The 18992-nt window shown below is 45.3% G+C and overlaps 1 protein-coding gene across 6 annotated transcripts in view; it reads left to right on the top strand.

Moving 5' to 3' along the window:
- ST6GAL2 (ST6 beta-galactoside alpha-2,6-sialyltransferase 2) overlaps positions 1 to 18992 on the top strand; it is a 102281-nt gene that overhangs the window by 38182 nt on the left and 45107 nt on the right. For 4 of the 6 annotated variants that reach the window (XM_043917883.1, XM_043917882.1, XM_043917881.1 and 1 more), the window contains exons 5-6: positions 3409 to 3583; positions 13684 to 18413. In XM_043917883.1, coding sequence (XP_043773818.1) covers positions 3409 to 3583; positions 13684 to 13937 — 429 coding nt within the window. In that variant the 3' untranslated portion in view covers positions 13938 to 18413. Of the gene's footprint in view, positions 1 to 3408; positions 3584 to 11569; positions 12507 to 13683; positions 18414 to 18992 lie in introns of those variants that run through there. The other 2 variants (XM_043917884.1, XM_043917885.1) reach the window with 2 other exon arrangements.

The raw sequence follows: 18992 nt of genomic DNA, 5'->3' as shown, positions 1-18992 counted from the left end.
CAGGTGGCCAAAGTCATGGAGTTTCAGCTTCAGCATCAGTCCCTCCAATGAATATCCGGGGAAGGCATGGGTTGGCAGCAGCCTGCTGCAGGGTCAGAGGCAATGAGTTCAGCAGTTCGTGCATGGAAGCTTTTGAAGGAGTTGGCCATTGTCTTCATTACCTCTACCATAGTTTGGCCTCAGGTCAAGCAACAGGAAGGGAACACAGCCCCACCCAGCAACAGAAAATTGGATTAAAGATTTAATTAACATGGTCCCGCCCATCAAACAAGACCCAGTTTCCCCCTCAGACAGGAAGCTTCCATAAGCCTCTTATCCTTCTCTATCAGAGGGCAGACAGAATGAAAACCACAATCACAGTCAGCTAATCAAACTGATCACATTGAGCTAGCTCAATGAAACTATGAGCCATGCCATGTAGGACCACCCAAGATGGACGGGTCATGGCGGAGAGTTCTGACAAAACATGGTCCACTGGAGAAGGGAATGGCAAACCACTTCAGTATTCTTGCCTTGAGAACCCCATGAGCAGTATGAAAAGGCAAAAAAACAAGATTATTGCCAGTCAGCAAAATATAAGGGAGTGGGCTTCCCAGGTGGCTCAGGGGTAAAGAATCCACCTGCCAATGCAGAAGATGTGGGTTTGATCCCTAATCCCGGAAGATCCCACGTGCCATGGAGCAACTAAGTCCATGTACCACAACTACTGAACCTGTGCTCTAGAGCCTGGGAGCCACAACTACTGAGCCCATGTGCTGCAGCTACTGAAGCCCAAGTGACCTAGAGCCTGTGCTCCACCAGAGAAGCCACCTGAATGAGAAGCCCGAGCACCACAGCTAGAGAGTAGCCCCTGCTCCTGGCAACTAGAGAAAGCCTGTGCATAACAACAAAGACCCAGCACAGCCAAAAGCAAGTTGTTGTTGCTCAGTCGCTGAGTCATGTCCAACTCTTTGCTACCCCATGAACTGCAGCATGCCAGGCTTCTCTGTCCTTCACCATTTCCCAGAGTTTGCTCAGACTCATTTCTATTGAGTCAGTGGTGCCATCCAACCATCTCATTCTCTGCCACCCCATTCTCCTCCTGCCCTCAGTCTTCCCCAGCATCAGGGTCTTTTCCAATGAGTTGGGTCTTTTCCAATAAGTCAGCTCTTTAGTTGAAAAAATGCATATGTAAGAGAATTACATTCACAGCCTCTGTACTTTGGGGAAGCCTGGCGTGAAAAGCCAGTCTACTTGTTCTGAAAGGGGGCTGGGAAGATGGGTTGCACTTTATCCCCATGAGCAATGCTGTAAGCTGTGCCACTGGCTGTGGACTTGTTCTTTGTGACCCCAGAGGATGCCAGCTTCCTCCGATGAAGATGGGAACAGATTTCAGCCCTACCAGGGGGTAACTTTCCAGGAGAGCTACCCATGGTGGACTGTCCCTCTGGAAGAAGCATTCTGTCACCGTGCATTCTGAGACAGAGGCTGGACACACACCTGGCATGACTATAACTGTTCTCACCCAGGAGTGCACATTAGCATCTCCTGAAGTCTTATCCCGCACATCTCCCAAGCTCTGTTCCCAGGAATCTGGCCGTATCCAGCCTCCACCTGTGGTTTTGAGAGAGCTCTCTAGTCGATTCTCACACACACCATCTACCAAGAACCAGTATCAAATGGGTGTTTGCATTTCTCGGCTTCCTTCCAGCCTGAGGTTCTGTGGTTTTAAGTTCTGACAGTTTTCTTGCTGTTTTGGACCCATGAGAGTCTCTGGCTGTGGGCCTTGTTTCTTCCTGCTTTAGAAGCATCCAAGCTCAGGGCATGAGCTGTCTGATTGATGGACATGGGCAGTGACTGTGCCACTCTCGGGAGGCCAGGCTCTGCTTCTGTTTCATGAGGGTCTGGAGGAGGTGGCAAAGATCCTGAGCTTCTCTCTCACTGCCCCCAGGGTTTGGGGGCCACAGTTCAAATTATTCTTCTCAAAATGTTTAAAACCACAGACCCACATTCAACCAGGGACTGTTACGTAGGATTGTAATACAAGCCCAGGCTTCCTTGATGGCTCAGATGGTAAAAAATCTGCATGCAATGCAGGAGACCCAAGTTTGATCCCTGGGTTGGGATGATCTCCTGGAGGAGGGGATGGCTACCCACTCCAGTATTCTTGCCTGGAGAATCCCATGGACAGAGGAACCTGGCAGGCTGCAGTCCATAGGGTCACGAAGTGTCAGACACCACTGAGTGGAAACACCAGTACCTTTGCCCGAAGCGTCTGTTTGAAGGGACGGTCAGCCGAATGAGCCCCTCCCCACACACCTTCCCCAAACCCCACTTCTTGGTGGCACCTGAGATGCTTCTGAAGACTTTTTAAAAATCAACCTTAGTGTGTATGTTTTCATATAATTGTTGTTGTTCAGTCGCTAAGTTGTGTGCAACTCATTGCCACCCAATGGAGTGCATGGGCGAGTTCATCTTCTGATGTCTTATCTTTTTGACTTTTCATGCCCTTCTTGGGGCTCTTGAGGCAAGAATACTGGAGCAGATTGCCATTCCCTCCTCTAGTGGCCCACGTTTTGTCAGAAGTCTCTACTATGACCCATCGGTCTTGGGTGGCCCTGCACGGCATGGCTCACAGCTTCATTGAGTTACATAAACCCCTCCACCAAACCCCTCCATGAAGAGGTTTCATGCAATCATTTATGTGTAATCTTTGTACATGTATGTGTTGCTGGGCAGTAGCGAATGCATACAGTCCTGTATTCAGCACCACAACGAAGGAACAGAATCTCCCCGTCATTGCAGAGAGTCCTGTGTGTCACTCATTCACCTCCCAGACCTGGCCCCAAACCCAGGCAACGGCTGACATGTTTCTGCACTAGAGACTAGATTGGGAAAGCGTATTTCTGAAATACAGTGATTGAAACCATGGCCATAGGCCATCTGGCCCTGTTTTTTGTTTTTGTTTTTTTTCCCTTCTTTTTATTTTTGTTTTTCTTTGCTTATTTTTTGTTTGTTTGTTTGCCTCTGTTTTTGTAAATAAAGTTTTATTGAAGCACAACCATATATTGTACCATCTGTGGCTGCTTTCCATGTAAGTATACAGTGGAGCCCAGGAGTTGCAGCAGAGACCCCATGGCCCCAAAGCCTCACCTCTTTTGCTGCCTGTTACCTTCTAGAAAAGTCTGCTGATCCTGCTCTAGCCCTTCTCCCTTCTTTTACTAAAGAATAAGCACCAGTCCCCCAGGCTGGACCTCAGCCCCTATACTCACTCACCGCTCATTCAGTGTAGAAGTGCCTGCAGAAGGGGCATCCTAACCCCCCCTCCCAACCTGGTCCTCAGCCTCTAAATTCCTGCAACCCCAGCATGGCCCAGTTTCCTTTTCACAGTGTGGACCTCTGCCTTGACTGTATGTTTTTTTCTCTTAGTGGTATAAGAAGCCAGATTACAACCTGTTCACACCATATGTTCAGCATCGTCAGAGAAACCCGAACCAGCCATTTTACATTCTTCACCCCAAGTTTATCTGGCAGCTTTGGGACATCATCCAGGAGAACACGAAGGAGAAGATCCAGCCCAACCCGCCGTCCTCTGGCTTTATCGGTATGTGGCTATCAGGTTGGGTGACTAGCGGCAGGTGAGGGTTCACGCTAAGTGAATATACATTCGTGCTATATGATAAGAGCATCTAGAGGGTGTCTTTAGAGGGAAGATAGATTCACTGAAAAGAGTGCAAAGACTCTGTTCCAGTTTCTATGGGCAAGTAACAAACTACCCCGACATTCCGAGATCTGAAATGAACTGCTTCATTTTCTCTCGTGATGGAGTGGGTCAGGAAGGGCCCAGCTGGGTGACCCCTTTGTTCCAGACTCTTGGAGTCACTCGCAGGCATTCAGCTGCCCCATGGGGTGACTTTGCTCCCCTATTGGGCCCAGCTGCTAGGACTCCTGGGGGTGCGGTTCAGCTGGACTTGTGACCATGTGCCTGTGGGTGGTGGTCTCGTGGTAATCAGACTCTTGATGGAAGCTCAGGGCTCCTGGCAGGTGTTCCAGTGATAGGAAGTGGGAGCGGGCTTTCTCAGGGCAGAAGCCTGAGGACTCTCTGTGAGTCACAGTCATCAGAGGCACCCCAGACTCAAGGGGTGGAGACCCCAGGGCCGCCCAGGACCACCACCACTCGCGTGCACATTGTTGATGTGGAGCCAGGTCGAGGATGGGAATTCATGGCCACTGGACCACCCCCCGGGGGTTGCAAGGTCACCAGTGGGTCTGGGCTTTGAGTAGCAGGATTCTCGGACTGAGCTCCAATCTCTCCACCGGAGAGTGGACTTCGTGTAACAAGGGCATCACACTTGGCCTAGTGTATTGTTTGCAGTCAGGTGTTTATCCTCAAATGTGGTCTTAACCCATTTCCTTTCCCATGTTTCAGCCTCTTTCCCTGTTATTGTCTTAGTGGTACCTGAATAGGGTGATATTAAGGAAGATCTTAGCTCCTCTTGGCAGTATGAAAACTGCAGTGGAAACACAGGATAGGAATTTTGTCCATAAAACACTGATAGCAATCTCTACCCTAATATTGATGAATTTACAACCTGCACGCTGACTTGGGCTACACAGGTGGTAACCACAACTAAAGGAACATTTATGGAAGTGATACAGGCCCAAGAAGCATGCAAAGTGAGGCTTGTGGGTTTAGAGCAGTTTTGAGGTATTATAATAATATGAAATATTTTATGCAGAATTCAAGACAAAATTCATGACCGCATGTTGTTTTCCTTAAGCAGAGCTCCCTCACCCATTTTATGTCATGCCTTTGATGCATTTTGTTTCCAAGGCACTTTCTCAGATTCTAAGATTTTTTTAAATATTTATTTATTTATTTTTAGCTGAGCTGGGTCTTCATTGCTGTGTGCAAGTTTTCTCTAGTTGTGAAGAGAACGGATACATTCTAGTTGCAGCGCTCAAGCTGCTCATTCCAGTGGCTTCTCTTGTTGTGGCACATGGGCTTAGTTACCCTGCGGCATGTTGGATCTTCCTGGGCCAGGGATCGAACCTGTGTCTCCTGCATTGACAAGTGGATTCTTAGCCACTGTGCCACCAGGGAAGTCCATGTTGTGTTCTATTTTCCTGTGAGTGAAAGATTACTCTGGGTATTCTGCTAGGAGACACTGCAAAATTCCCAAAGCAAAGGGTGCAGATACGTAATTATATTATAACCACAAGTGGCAGGTTAGATACAGTAATCCCAGCTAACACATAAGGATTCTGGAGCTCCAGTATGAGTGGAACGAACTACAAAGTGTCAGTCTTAGGCACAGACATCTGGGATTAGAATAGGTCAGAAAAACCAGGGTGGACTATGATTTGTCTTTCATGTGGTGTCACGGAATCCTGCTGACCTAGGGAAGAACGTGGAACAGAATGGAATGATGCTGAGATAGCATAATGGGACATGGCCATCCGATCAAGTCTCCCTGGGAATTCCTGTTGCGGAAATCTGATCACAGCAAGAGCTTGGGAGCACAGTGGGGGCTTTCAGACACACTTAACCACCGATGCAAAGTTTGAAAGTTTTCTCTGACATAGTCGTAGCTGGGGAACAACATTTCCTGTGTGTTTTTGCTGTTGAAAGAAATCCTGCCACTTGTGGCCAGCTTCCTTTCACAACTATGTGCTGAGCGTTTAGAGTTTTCAGGGACATTGCTTGCCTGTGTGGCTTCTTTTCCAGGATGAGGGGACTGCAGTTGGGGGTAATTTCAGGAGTTGGGGCTGGGCTGAACGACAGTCCTCTGATGTCGCTGACTTTCCAGTCGCAGGCATGTCACTTGCTCCTGTGAATGTCCTCATGCTCCTGGGAGAAAGGAGTCATAGCAACACCTTTTTATGGGGCCAGTTCACACCTGTGGTCATTTTCTAGCTCTGTCCTGTCCAGGCTGGCAGCTCTTAGACCCTGGTGTCTGCTCAAGTGTAAGTTAATTAGGATTAAACAGGAGGAAAATCTCTCCCTCGGTGCTTGAGCCCCATTTCAGGCTCTTAAAGTCTCGTGCTCCCAGTGGCTATGGCCCTGGGCAGTGTGGATAGACTGTCTTCACCACAGGGAAAGTTACGAAGGACAGCAGGAGGAAAAGGAACTTTTGGAGGAGCAACCGTTCCTACTGGACACTGTGCTCTGTGGGCGGGGACCTCTCTGATGGAAGACATTTGATGTTATCCATCATATTGATGAACTGCTACTACATCCTGGGTCAATTCTAATACATAGTATCATTTATTCTATACGTGAACATGCAGCCTTTTCTTCCCTTTAAACTATTTCCTTAAGAATTTATCTTAAGGAATGTATATGAGTGTATATATGAGTATATGAGGTATATATGAGTGTATATGAGTGTATATGAGTGTATATGGTGTATATGAGTGCTGAGGAGAGGGTGTGGTGTGTTGATCACTGTTGGAAGTGCCAACTAACTGCTTTTTCCCTGACTTCTGACTAAAGGCTGTATTTGTGCTTCCAGGTCAGAGAAGGACATCCTTATGTGCATCAGAGATGTACTCTGTGTACCATCCCCTTGTCCAGGGCAGCAGCAAAGAGATGCTTACCCCTTGTGCATAGCACATGTATTTTTTTTTTAAAGAGTAGAATTTTGTTTTAGCTGTACGTATACGTGTATCTGGGCTTCCCCGGTGGCTCAGTGGTAAAGAATCTGCCTGTCAATGCAGGAGACCTGGGTTCGATCCCTGGGTCAGGAAGATCCCCTAGAGAAGGAAATGGCAACCCACTCCAGTATTCTTGTCTGTGGGAAATCCCATGGACAGAGGAGCCTGGTGGGCTACAGTCCATGGGGTAACAAAGAGTCAGACATGACTGAGGGACAAAACAGCAACATACATGTATCCCCTCCCTCTTGGTTCTTCCTCCCACCTGCTCTCCATCCCACTGCTCTTGGTCATCACAGAGCACCAACCTGAGCTTTTTGTGCTCTATGTTTTTTTTTTTAATTAAAAGGAAGTAACATAGGACTTCCCTGGTGGTCCAGTGATGAAGACTTTGCCTTCCAATGCAAGGGGCATGCTTTCAACCCCTGGTCAGGAGCTAAAATCCCACATGCCAGGTGTCCAAAAAAAAACATAAAACAGAAGCAATATTGTAACAAATTCAATAAAGACTTTAAAAATGGTCCACATTAAAAAAAATCTTTTTTTATAAAAAGAAGTAGCATACATCCAGGTAATTTGGATGCTCCACAGGACCCGTTTCTTTGGAACATTTGTTCCACAGTGTCAGGACCCTTCCCCTCAGTCCACTGGGAGGCACTTGTTCGCATGGCAAGAACATCTCTCTTTTTCATCCCTGTCTGGATGCTGGGGGCCTTCTCTCATTACCTGGTACTGGGAGGTGGTTCTGACAGCACTGAGGCCTGGCTAAGGATGGAGAGTCATTTCCTAGGAATTCCATGGTTTCCACATTGCCTTCATACACACTGATAGTTTTGTGGGAGGTGTGTGAGTTCATCCAGAGTCCTGAAGCCTGGCTGGATGGTTCTGCCATTTGATGTAGGAGGCCCTCCAGCTTCACCCCTGGGGGCTCCGGGCTGAGCATCGTCAGGCAGACTGGCCTGGTGCACCAGCCTGACCAGCACTGATAGGGCACTTGCTTTAGCCTATGGTCGACAACGCTTTCATTGTACAAACCACCAACACCCCCTCACACCTTTTGAAAAGGCAGCCTCAATTGTTTATAGCATAAGTACTATTTGTAGACTTCACAGATGCAAACAATGTAATTTCAGGCTATTGAATATACAGGCAAGAATAATATGCTTAAAAACAAGTCATAACTTCATTTCTTTTCCACTTTATTTTGCATTCAGGACTCTAATTTTCCAATATATCATCCAAACTCAGATGGTAACACAAAATAATAACACGTTAACTCAAAATAATAAGCCGCTTAACATCTCTATACATGACTGTGTAAAACCAATCGTTATTATGTTGACGAGGAACAACTTTTTACATTTCCCTGTAAACAGTGAATTCTGAATGTAGTTACCATCAAATAATACAATATAAATGGGCTAAAAAATTGATTTTCAAGTATTATTCATGCATTACATGATTTTACTTAATATAGTAGATGCTTGTTAAATTATTATTTTATTACATGAAATGCAAATTTCCAAACCACTTTTTTTTTTACCATTTAAGTAACTCATTTTGTTGAGCTGCTATTGTGAATATTGTCTTTGACTTTTTTTTTAATTAATTTTTATTGGAGTACAGTTGCTTTACAGCCTTAGTTTCTACCAAACAACAAAGTGAATCAGCTATACATATACATATGTCCCCTCTTTTTTGGATTTCCTTCCCATTCACCACAGTTCCCTGTGTTACACCGTAGGTTCTCATTAGTTATCGATTTTATAAATAGTATCAATAGTACATGTATTCCAATTTCCCAATTCATCTCATCCCCATAGAAACCACATTTTAATTACAGATATCTTCTGGAAATGTCACTTAAAATGTCATTTTTGCTCCTTCAGTAATCTTAAGTACAGTTTTCATAATTTTCCATCTTATGATGAATTTATGGAGAAACCACAGAATAACTACTACATTTCCATTAGACCAGCACATTCAATACCCTTAACTTTTCACCCTCACCTCTCATTCAGAAACATGTTTTGCAGGGTTTATTGGATAGTCTCAGAAATTTCTCTTTTACCTGACATGTGAATTATGTTCAAGTGTTACCTGAAATTGATAAGAGCCTGTATTTTTTCCATCACTTGCATTAGGTTCTATTTATGTCCATAGCTTATTTTGCCCCATGTTCAAAAGATACATTCATCAAGGAGAAAATTCTATTATTGTTAACAATTTGGAGTATCATTTTAATATTTTGCCAGGTGCAAAGTAAGATAATTTGGTGTGATCACAATTAAAGTCTAAATGATTAAGTTCTGTTAGACTTTAACACATCAAACACATCTATGTATCTGCAAAGTAAAGGTTTGGGTTTCTTTTTTTTTTTTTTTTGGTTGCACTGAGCTGGGCCTTTGTTGTGGAGTATGGGCTCTCTAGCTGTGGAGTGGGCTTAGTTGCTCATGTGGGCTCTTAGTTCCCCACGCAGGTGCTGAACCAGTGTCCCCTGCATTGGAAGGCAGATTGTCAACCACTAGACACCAGAGAAGCCCCAAAAGTAGAGTTTTTATCAGAGAACCTTGTTTATTCAGAATTTGTGGTCATCTGAACATAACATGCAAACATGCAGGTGGAAGTTTGCTTTTTATCCAGGTTTTGGAAAAATAAACAAGTGTACATACTGCTTGTTAAGCTGAGTCATAGACTATGACATTTTATTAAGACCAGTGGAAATGCTTTTTAATTGGTTAGATAATTGTATTGAATTATACAATATTTTAAAACCTGTAATTTGGCAAATGAATGGCTCTTGAGTCATAATTGCCCAGAAAAATTTGCACTTTTTTTTTATTCAAGTGAATCCCTACTCATTTGTAAAACCTGGCCAAAAAACTTAACATGAATTATGTTAAGAGATTTTTAGGAACTGGCTGCATGCCCATTTGATTGGTTTGGAAAAATACATTAAAAAGTGTCTAAATATTGACCCACTTGTCAAAAAGTCTGGCTCCACACTGAAAGCAGTAAAGTTTTATTAGTGCTGAAAGCAGTTCCTTTTGGATAGTCCATAAAAGAAATTATGTAACATAAAAGTTCCTTAAGTGATTTTTCTAAAAATTCTTTACTGAATAAGATAGCATGAGATGATTTGTATTCATTTTTGCTCTGGGGGTAATCCTGAGCAGTCCTAAGAAAGGAAATGAAAAAAAAATTTTAGTGTAGCCAGATGTGAATTCCCCGTATGGGTCTGGCTTGGGGGGATGATGAGGAACAGTGTGATGCTGTGAGTTTATGCACACAGGGTGTCTGTGCAGACAGGCTGCAGCCCCGCTGGCCTGCCTGCTGGCCACCAGGGCCCTCTGCCTGCAGGGCTGACCCTTGGCTGGCTTCTGGGAGCCTGGGTTTGGGGAGACCCTCCCTTCTGACAGGGTGGGTCCCTGTGCCCAGACGCTCCTGCAGCAGTGGGGCCTCTTCCCAGCACCTGCCTCCTTCTGGAGTCTGGACGGTCTAAGCCAGGTTTGTAGTAAATCACTGACTCTGCTGGATCCTGTAGGTCCCTCTGGCAAGTCATCAAACCCGGAGGCAGGCTGGGGAACTCAGACCCAGTCCCTCAGCATAACGCAGAGAAAATGTCTGCAGACCATGTGTTGTTGGTGTTGACGTCACCATGGTGATAGAGCAGCATCACCGCAGGTCAGAAGAGATGCTGCTGGCAGTGCAGGCATTTGTCTCAGTCCATAGTGAAGACACTCTCTTCAAGTCATCCTCAGGATGGTAGGTCATGGGCCTGCCACCTGGTTTTTTTTTTTAATGTAAACATTCGTTCTTTAGTTTACTTTTTTTTAAGGTTTATGTATTTATTTTTTGGCTGTGTTGGGTCTTCATTGCTGCACTCAGGCTTTTTCTAGTTGCAACGAGAAGGAGCTAGTCTCTAGTTGTGGCACTCGGGCTTCTCATTGCGGCGGCTTCTCTTGTTGCGGCTCATAGGCTTTAGTTGTGGCGCAGAGGCTTAGTTGCCCCACGGTATGTGGGATCTTCCTGGACCAGGAATCGAACCTGTGTCCCCTACATTGGCAGGCAGATTCTTAACCACTGGACCACCAGGGTAACCCCTACTTTTTTTTTCTTAAATAAACTTTTTATAAGTCCCAGTCCTCAGCCTGTGCCCAGTTTAATACAGAGTGAGTTTAACTGAAGAGGTTTCCAACAGTGCCTATCAGCCTGGTCCCTCCCTGTGTGGTCCCAACCCCACCTCCTGCAGTCTTTCCCCCTCACACCCCATCTCCCAACTCGAGCCCCCAGCTGTGCCAGGGCACACACTCCAGACATTGTGGTCTATCCACTTCCTCTTTGCAACACATGCAGAAGTTTCATTTCAGGATTTTGTGTGTGGCTAAGTACTCTGAACTCCTGGGAAAAGTGATGTGCAGATTTAACCACGTTTAATAATGATGTTCAGTATTTATTATATGGCAGAGTTTAAATTTAAACTCAAATTTGTGTGTAATATCAGCTTGGTAAATTAAAAAGCAGAGTATACATATGCTAAATGAAATGACCAAGATGTCTGAAAAAATTTTAAATAATTAAAAATATTCTCCACTTGGTTTTCTAAATCTTGTCCACCCTTCACATGTACCCTACAAGTTGCAAACTGACTTTTCCCTCCCTTTGAAGGTGTTGCCCTAACAATTTGATGTCAGCACTACAACTGACTATAATTTAAACACTTGGGGCAGAATCAGCTCTAACTTAAATTTTAGAATGCTCTGGACCAAGGCTTATGGTTACAGGAACTCATAAGTTCATATGTGTGTGTGTGTTAGTCATTCAGTCATGTCCAGCTCTTTTGTGACCCCATGGACTACAGCCTGCCAGGCTCCTCTGTCCATGGAATTCTCCAGGCAAGAATACTGCAGTGGGTTGCTATTCCTTTCTCCAGGGGATCTTCCAGACCCAGGGATTGAACCTGGGTCTCCTGCATTGCAGGAGGATTGTTTACCACCTGAGCTACCAGGGAAGCAAGTTCATACAAGAACACAAAATGGGATGCAAAAACCAGGAGGAAGAAGGCAGATAACTCAAGATAAGGACCCCACTTCCTAAACCTCTGTCGGCCTTCAGTTGGGATGGCCATGAAATGCCTGGCAAATTTCTGTATTTCTGAAGCTCTAAGAGTTGTTTTAAAATATATTTATATATGAAGGCACTGGTCCTTGGTTCTTTCTGGCTCTACCTGGATCTGGGTCACATTGGGGGGGCTCATGGAAGGGGAGGGGAAGAGGGAGCCAGCAGAGCTGGGAGGAAGGAGGGGGACTGAGCTGGACTTGATGTTTCCACATAGCTCTTGGGAACAGCTTGACTTCCTAGAACCCGACCTGAAGAATCTCTGCGTCTCCTGTGAGGAGCAGGGTTTACTCGCAGCCGCAAGCAGCTTCGTGGCTGTCAAGGCACGTCCTGATCTCTTCTGAACAGGACACCGGGTCCTCTCTGTCATCCTGTCTCCCCTCCCCTTACCCCCAAGTGGTGCCTACAGATTCAGCCTTCACCTCCCCCAGGAACCTTTCTCTGCATCCCCAAGCCCTTCCCGCTGCTCCCCCAGGCCCTCGTGCTGGACTTTCCCCAGTTGTGAGCATTTTCATGCTGCAAACACAGTTGATTACTTAGAAATATGCTTATCCTCTGCAGACCAGCCTTGTCTGTAACAGGAACTCACTGTGTGATTTCATGTCTTTTTCATAACAGGGATTATCCTTTCCTAAAAGGGAGAAGGAAATGGCAACCTACTCCAGTATTCTTGCCTAGAGAATCCCATGGACCGAGGAGCCTGGCAGGCTACAGTCCATAAGGTCGCAGAGTCAGACACGACTGAGCGACTTAGCACACACACATACATAATTTTAAGTTTAAAAGGTGTTAATACATCACTTTTCGGCCTTTCAGCTAAGATCAAGTGTAAAGAGTGTTAGCAGAGGTGGTGGGGAAAATAGCAGAGCTCAGAAAATAATGCTCTTTAGCATAGATCCAGATGAGACTTCCTCTATGATGATGCAGTTTTATAGCTATTTGAAATATTAAAAATAAAAAAGAAATCAAAGAAACTTTAATATGGATAGTTCCAGTGAGAAAAACACTTTTAATATGAATCTTGAACTCTATATCTCCATCTCTTTCCTTTTAATGATTTTATAATAATTTTTTTTTAACGTTATACACATTTCTTTGTTACATCACAGTCCTCCTGTTGTAAATCAGGTAGACCTGGGTGTGGAATGAGATAGTATATTCAGACTTGGGGATATAGGTCTGGCCCCAACTGTCCTCTGCTTAAGTTTGATTGCTTGGTCTTTTCTTCTCTCATTCCTGGGTCCCCAGTGGTCAGCTGGATGGGTGACTGTGTAATAGCATTGTGTCTTAGCATGGCCCTGGTCCGCAGACCTCACACACGCCACTCACTGGAAGCTAGAGTCACAAGGTAAAGCCGACAAGGCAGGGGACACAGAGCAGGTATTTCCTGCCCCAATTGTGACCCTCCACCCCATCTAAAGATGCCCCCCCCCCCATTACTTCTCCTTAAGAAAGTAGGTCATATAGGACTCAGGGAACTCAAACTCTGTGACAACCTAGAGGGGTGGAATGGGAAGGAAGGTGGGAGAGAGGTTCAAGAGGGAGGGGACATATATATACTTATGGCTGACTCATGCTGATGTTGAGCAGAAACCAACACAATTCTGTGAAGCAAATTATCCTTCATTTAAAAAATAAATTTAAAATTTAAAAAAAGAAAGTAGGTCATATAGTCATTCAACAAATATGGATCCTTAACCCTCCACCAGTACTGTGCATGCCACTAATGACAAGAAGATGGATAAGTGACCCAGCCCTCACCCTCAAATCCTCTGCTCTCTGGTGGGAAAGAGACTCTAAGCAGACATGTGGTTAGGACAGAGAGACACGTAGACAAGGAAGAAGTGACGGTGGAATCTGCCACCCTTGAGGACTGATGCCTCCCTCTCCCCGAGTTGCTCACGGCTCTGCTTCCCCCTCCCCCACCAGGCATCCTGCTGATGATGAACCTGTGTGGCGAGGTGCACGTGTATGAATACGTCCCGTCAGTGCGGCAGACAGACCTGTGTCACTACCACGAGCCCTACCATGACGCCGCCTGCACACTGGGTGCCTACCACCCGCTGCTCTACGAGAAGCTGCTGGTGCAGCGGCTCAACGTGGGCACCCAGGGCGACCTGCATCGCAAAGGCAAGGTCGTGCTGCCCGGGTTGCAGGCTGTGCGCTGCCCACCAGGTGCCTGAGGGGCCAGCCGGGCTCTGCATCCCGGAGATGCTGGAAGGCACCCTGGAGGCCGCGTGACCTCGGGTCTGTAGCTGTGACTTTGTGCTGACCAGGGGGATCCTTCCCTTTCTAAGCCATTGAGTGTGTCTGACTATTCAGAACATAGAAATGGAATTCAAAGAAACAGACTCCAGAAAGATACAAAAGAAAAATTTTCAAGGATAGCTAGAAAAAAAAAAATAATAATGTGTAAGAAATGGGTAAATAGCTCCAGAATGTTGGTCTTTCCTTTCAGCTGACACACCTGATGGATGACGTGGTTTGTACCTGGTAGCACCCTCGCTTCAGGGCAGTACCTGTCACATCTGCTGTGTCATTTGTATGTCATGTGTCGTGAAAGAGCCCAGAGTTGATGACGAACATCTGGATTATCACTCAGACCTGTCTATAGGAACAGCAGACCCCACAGGCTATCCTGTGAGGTGTTTTCTCCACCTCTGCTCCCAGCTGCCACCGAAGGCTTTGCAGTTTGTGCATCAGGACACGTTTCTAAAACCGTGAAGCACCCTTCCTGGATAGTCCAAGAAGAAGCCAGCCCCGGATGGCACCCAGGGGAGGCACTCTGCGCTCCTGCAGTGCGTGTTTCCTTGCTTGACTAGAATCCCCAGGCGCGCAGGAACCTCGCCGGCAGGTGCACATAGAATGGGGCAGCAGGTAGCCGTGGGCAGGACACCCCAGGCCCCGGCGCTTCTGGCCTCCACACCCGCCAGCCCTCCACACAGCCTGCGTGTCTACAGGCACTGACAATCAGGACGTCCCCATGGTGGTGGTGGGCGGGGTGTCCTTCCAGCCAAGAGCTTTCCCCCTGTGCTTCTAGAGCTGCACATCTGCCTTTTCCATGTGTTTTCCTCACAGGTTCATATCATCTGTTGGGATCCTGACGGTGATACACTGACTTCCACTACTTCTTCCTACAGTCAGATGGTTAGGAATCCCACCATCACCTTCACAGATCTGTTGTACGTCAGTAACATAACAAAGCCATATAATTAAACACATTTGCGTGAAAGCACTGCTCTTTAACAACAACAACAAAAAAAGTATATGATTCAGAGGGAAAGACAGTGAGAGGGGAGCGTCAGCCCAGTGTATTAGCTGTAGCAGCTCATTTTGTTGTAATCTCAATTTTTGTCACAAAAGCATCAAAAAAAAAATTTTTTTTTCCATACATGTAGTAAAACAGAAACATTATGGAATACCTTAGTTCAACGTACAATTTCAATCTATACCCAACACCTATCTCAGCGGTCCAGTTACAACTTCTTGTCCAGAACAGTCACAGCTTCATTAAATGTGTTCTTCTCCACAAGTGTGTGAACATCAGGAAAGTTTAGTACAGAAGGTTTTTTTGTTTCAGGATTTTTTTTTTTCCTGAGCAAGAATGGTTGACAGAAACTGGCCTCTCTGGTCAGTCTACTCAGCAGAAATTGGGCCAGGTCCCGGACATCTCCTATGGCTTATTGCCACAGTGAATTTGGGGTCATTGAAAAGTTTTGATTGTGACAATATCCACTATAAGCCTACTGTGAGAGCCTCGCTTCCAGATTTATGATAAGGGATGGATAATTCTGTCCAGCCTGCCAACTAATATCCAAGCAGACATGAGCAGGCCACTTTTCTCCCTCATTTCCTGAAGGGACACAGCGCTATGCAGTGTCCAGTGAGTCCCGATGCTGGAAAGTGGCTGGTGCAGGGTGACCAGTCCAGTCACCCTGGGCCCTGCCCAGACCTGCAGGCTCTGACCTCATGACACTGAAGTTTCTTCACTCACCTTCCTACTGGGTTCCCCTCTGGGCCCCCTTGTGTCCAGAACAGCCCCTTCTGCTGGCATGAGTTACTGGGCAGAAGGAAATTTGCTGGCGGGTCAGCATAGATATAAGTTCAGAAGGCCCAGAAAACACTTCAAAGGCCTCCAAATACACTTTGTTGTAACCCATGCACTTTTAAAATGTACTTTTAGCTCACAGAGATTATAAGAAAGACTGAAGAAGATAAAGAAAATGTAATTAAAGATTTTGGATTAATTATGGCCTTAAAGACTCTTGGGAACCAGGGTCTGTTAAAAACAACGTGGTACAAGTATTCATACATTGCAGGCTGGGCATTCTTCTGCTTAAGAGTTTAAGTTGTTTAGTTCCTTGAAACTATTAGGCAGTTATAGTTGATGTGTTGACTCTTCACGTCTGCAGACAGTGATTAAGCCCTCAAAATACACACATTGCAATAAGCAGCCAGCCTCTCCATGAAGGAATTAAAGGAAATGGTGCCCGCTGCATTGCTTTCAGACTTCACCTCTTCCAGACCTTCCACCTTGCTGTAAAGAGATACTCCATAAACTGAGGCCGTTAGGTGATCCTTTCTTCTCTCTCAGGACTGAAGAAGGTCACTCTGCGTCACTTCTTCAGGTAACTTCACTCCATCTTTTGTTGTTGCTGTTGTCACACTGAAATGTTGACTAGAAATGACAGCTCACTCACGTCCAGGTCCCAGGTCCTCCCCTTGAGGCTGTCCAGCCCTTCCCCAGGTATGAAGGGAGGGTCTAATATGTAGAGCATCCTCACTGTCCCCAGGGATGCCAGTGCTGGCCCTTTGCATCACCTTAAGGGCAAAGGGCCCACAGGTGGACAGGAAGGAGGTACATAAGTACCCTCCTCTGATAGGGCTGGCGAGGGGCTTTGGTTCAACTTTGGTCCCAGGGTCTGTCATTGTCCACAGTATGCAGGCCTCAGGGAACCCCAGCCCCACCCTCCCACATGTCCCACACCCTCCTTTAATCAATCCTGGGCTCCCCAGTAATCGTCATCACAGTAGCTGTAGCATCTAGACAAAGCCATGCTGAAGTAATGATCAGCCTTTTCAAAGCTGGGAAATGAAAGTAAGTGTTTAAAGCCACCCGGGGTCACTCTGTTACATGACCATGAGCCAGTTCCTTCTGGTGGAACAGATTAATTCCTGATGTTGTGGGCTGTCCCTTAGGGGCAGGAACACTCACAGCCACAGAATTAATTAGGTCCAGTCTGGCCGTGTGGAGTGGGGTCAGGACACGTGAGGGATGGTAGGTGATGGAGGATTTTATGTGCACAGATGATGTCATGATGAAAACACTCTCTCCAGCCTTTCTCTTAGAGATCAAGGCACAGTGCGTGGTTGAGGCTGGTGGCCAAAGTGACCCAGTCCCACTGCTGCTTAACTATGGGGAGAGGCAGAGCCAGGAGGTAGGGTGATGACCAAGAAACACGTGGCTGAGTGTACAGGCCACATAGTGTCTGAATATATTCAACCAGATTCCCTGTGTCGACTTCTCACTTTCTGATTGTTTAGGACTCTTACCCAGAGGTTCCACAGCCAATGAGGGCATGTATGTAGAAATTCGGTGCTTAGGGAAAGTGTGCCTGAGTTCACATTTGTGTGTTATGCTCCAGATATTTCCATCATGAAATTATTCTGCATGTGTCTGTGTGTCTGTCTCTCAGGCATTATTTATACAACTGGTAAATGAAAGATATTAATCTGTTGAGGGAATAAATTATAAGTTCTGATTCTTGCTTTATTAAGTAGCTGAAGCCTTTTAGTAAGAAGAAATCCAGAAAATTTCTCTATGAGCTCAGGCTAATAGAATTTAAGGAATGAAAGATACTGATATAGTTCTGATTCTTGTTATAACAAGTGTGCATGTAGATATAGTTATATAATTGTATATATACATATCTACACACATGGTTGCTTTTAAACTGTTTTTTTTCATCAAACTTTATTCCTGAAACTTTGACAATAATTTTTTTTAATTATGCAAACACCAGTTTTTTAAGAAAAGTAAGCAAATGTTATATGTCTTTCTGTGAAATAACAAAATCCAGTTTTCCCATGCACTCATATTTCACACCTTCTGGCTACATTAAAAAATATGGCAGAAATATTTACAAGGTGCTCTGAGGGTAGAACTACAACCTAAAGGTTATGTCCTCATCAGAAACCTAATTGAAGTCTGATCTTTGATGGGAAGTTGATCTAGAATTCATGGTTTTTGCAAGATTAGGGGAAGAAATGCTTATTTGGTTCTATGGAAAATAGTCTCCTAGCTTAGGTTTCACACAAATTAACTGCATCAGAACTGTTAAAACCTAACATTTATGACACCACACATCGTGTTATATTCTAGATAAAAATCCTTGTGAAATTTTTCTTGGAAAAAAAATCCTTGAAAACCAGTCAACTTTTTTAACAGCTTTGGGAATTTTTTTGTATGATACTTTTTAAAATGAAATGTGTACTCTTCAGAATGAATTAAGGCTTGAGGTTTTCCAGGAGTCACCTTTTAAACGTGTTTGTACACAGTTTAACACTTTGATATTTTCTAGTTTGGTTTTGTATATTTTTATGTGTACACAATGTACAGACTTTTTTCCCTGTAAATAAAACATGTTTTCATTTGTCTAGATGCATCTCTGTTTTAATTTGTAGAAGTTGCACAAAATAATGAATGAGGGGCAAAATCATGAGGCATCTCAAGAAAAAAAATGGCACAGAGCCGAGATCTAATGGGAAGATTGTAAAAGGAGTAAGAACAGCAAGACTTCCCTCTCTGAACCTGGACACACCCGGCCTGAAACAGAGGTAGAGCCAGTGGTCCTCACCAGAGGGTTACCTGCCAGACCAGGAGAATGGGCGTGGCCATTCAGGGGAGTGACAGCCCTAGGCACTCCATGCCATGCTCAGGAAACCCCAAGTGCACAGAATCTGGCAGAAGGGAAGCCCTCTAGCACAAAAGGCAAAATTAGGCAGATGGGTCCTAATGTTACTTATAGGCCAGCACGTTGGTTACTTTATTGTCACCAGTGTGACAGAGCTTTTAGTCTTAGAGACTACAAATAAGGACTTCCCAAGTGACTCAGTGGTAATTCCTGCCAATGCAGGAAACATAGGAGACGCAGGTTCGATCCCTGGGTTGGGAAGATTCCCTGGAGGAGGGCATGGCAATCCACTCCAGTATTCTTGCCTGGAGAATCCCATGGACA

The sequence above is a fragment of the Cervus elaphus genome, chromosome 11, assembly GCF_910594005.1.
Source record: "Cervus elaphus chromosome 11, mCerEla1.1, whole genome shotgun sequence".
Taxonomy (NCBI): Eukaryota; Metazoa; Chordata; class Mammalia; order Artiodactyla; family Cervidae; genus Cervus; species Cervus elaphus.
The sequence above is the reverse complement of the archived record's forward strand: the minus strand, read 5'-3'. Positions and strand labels throughout refer to the sequence as shown.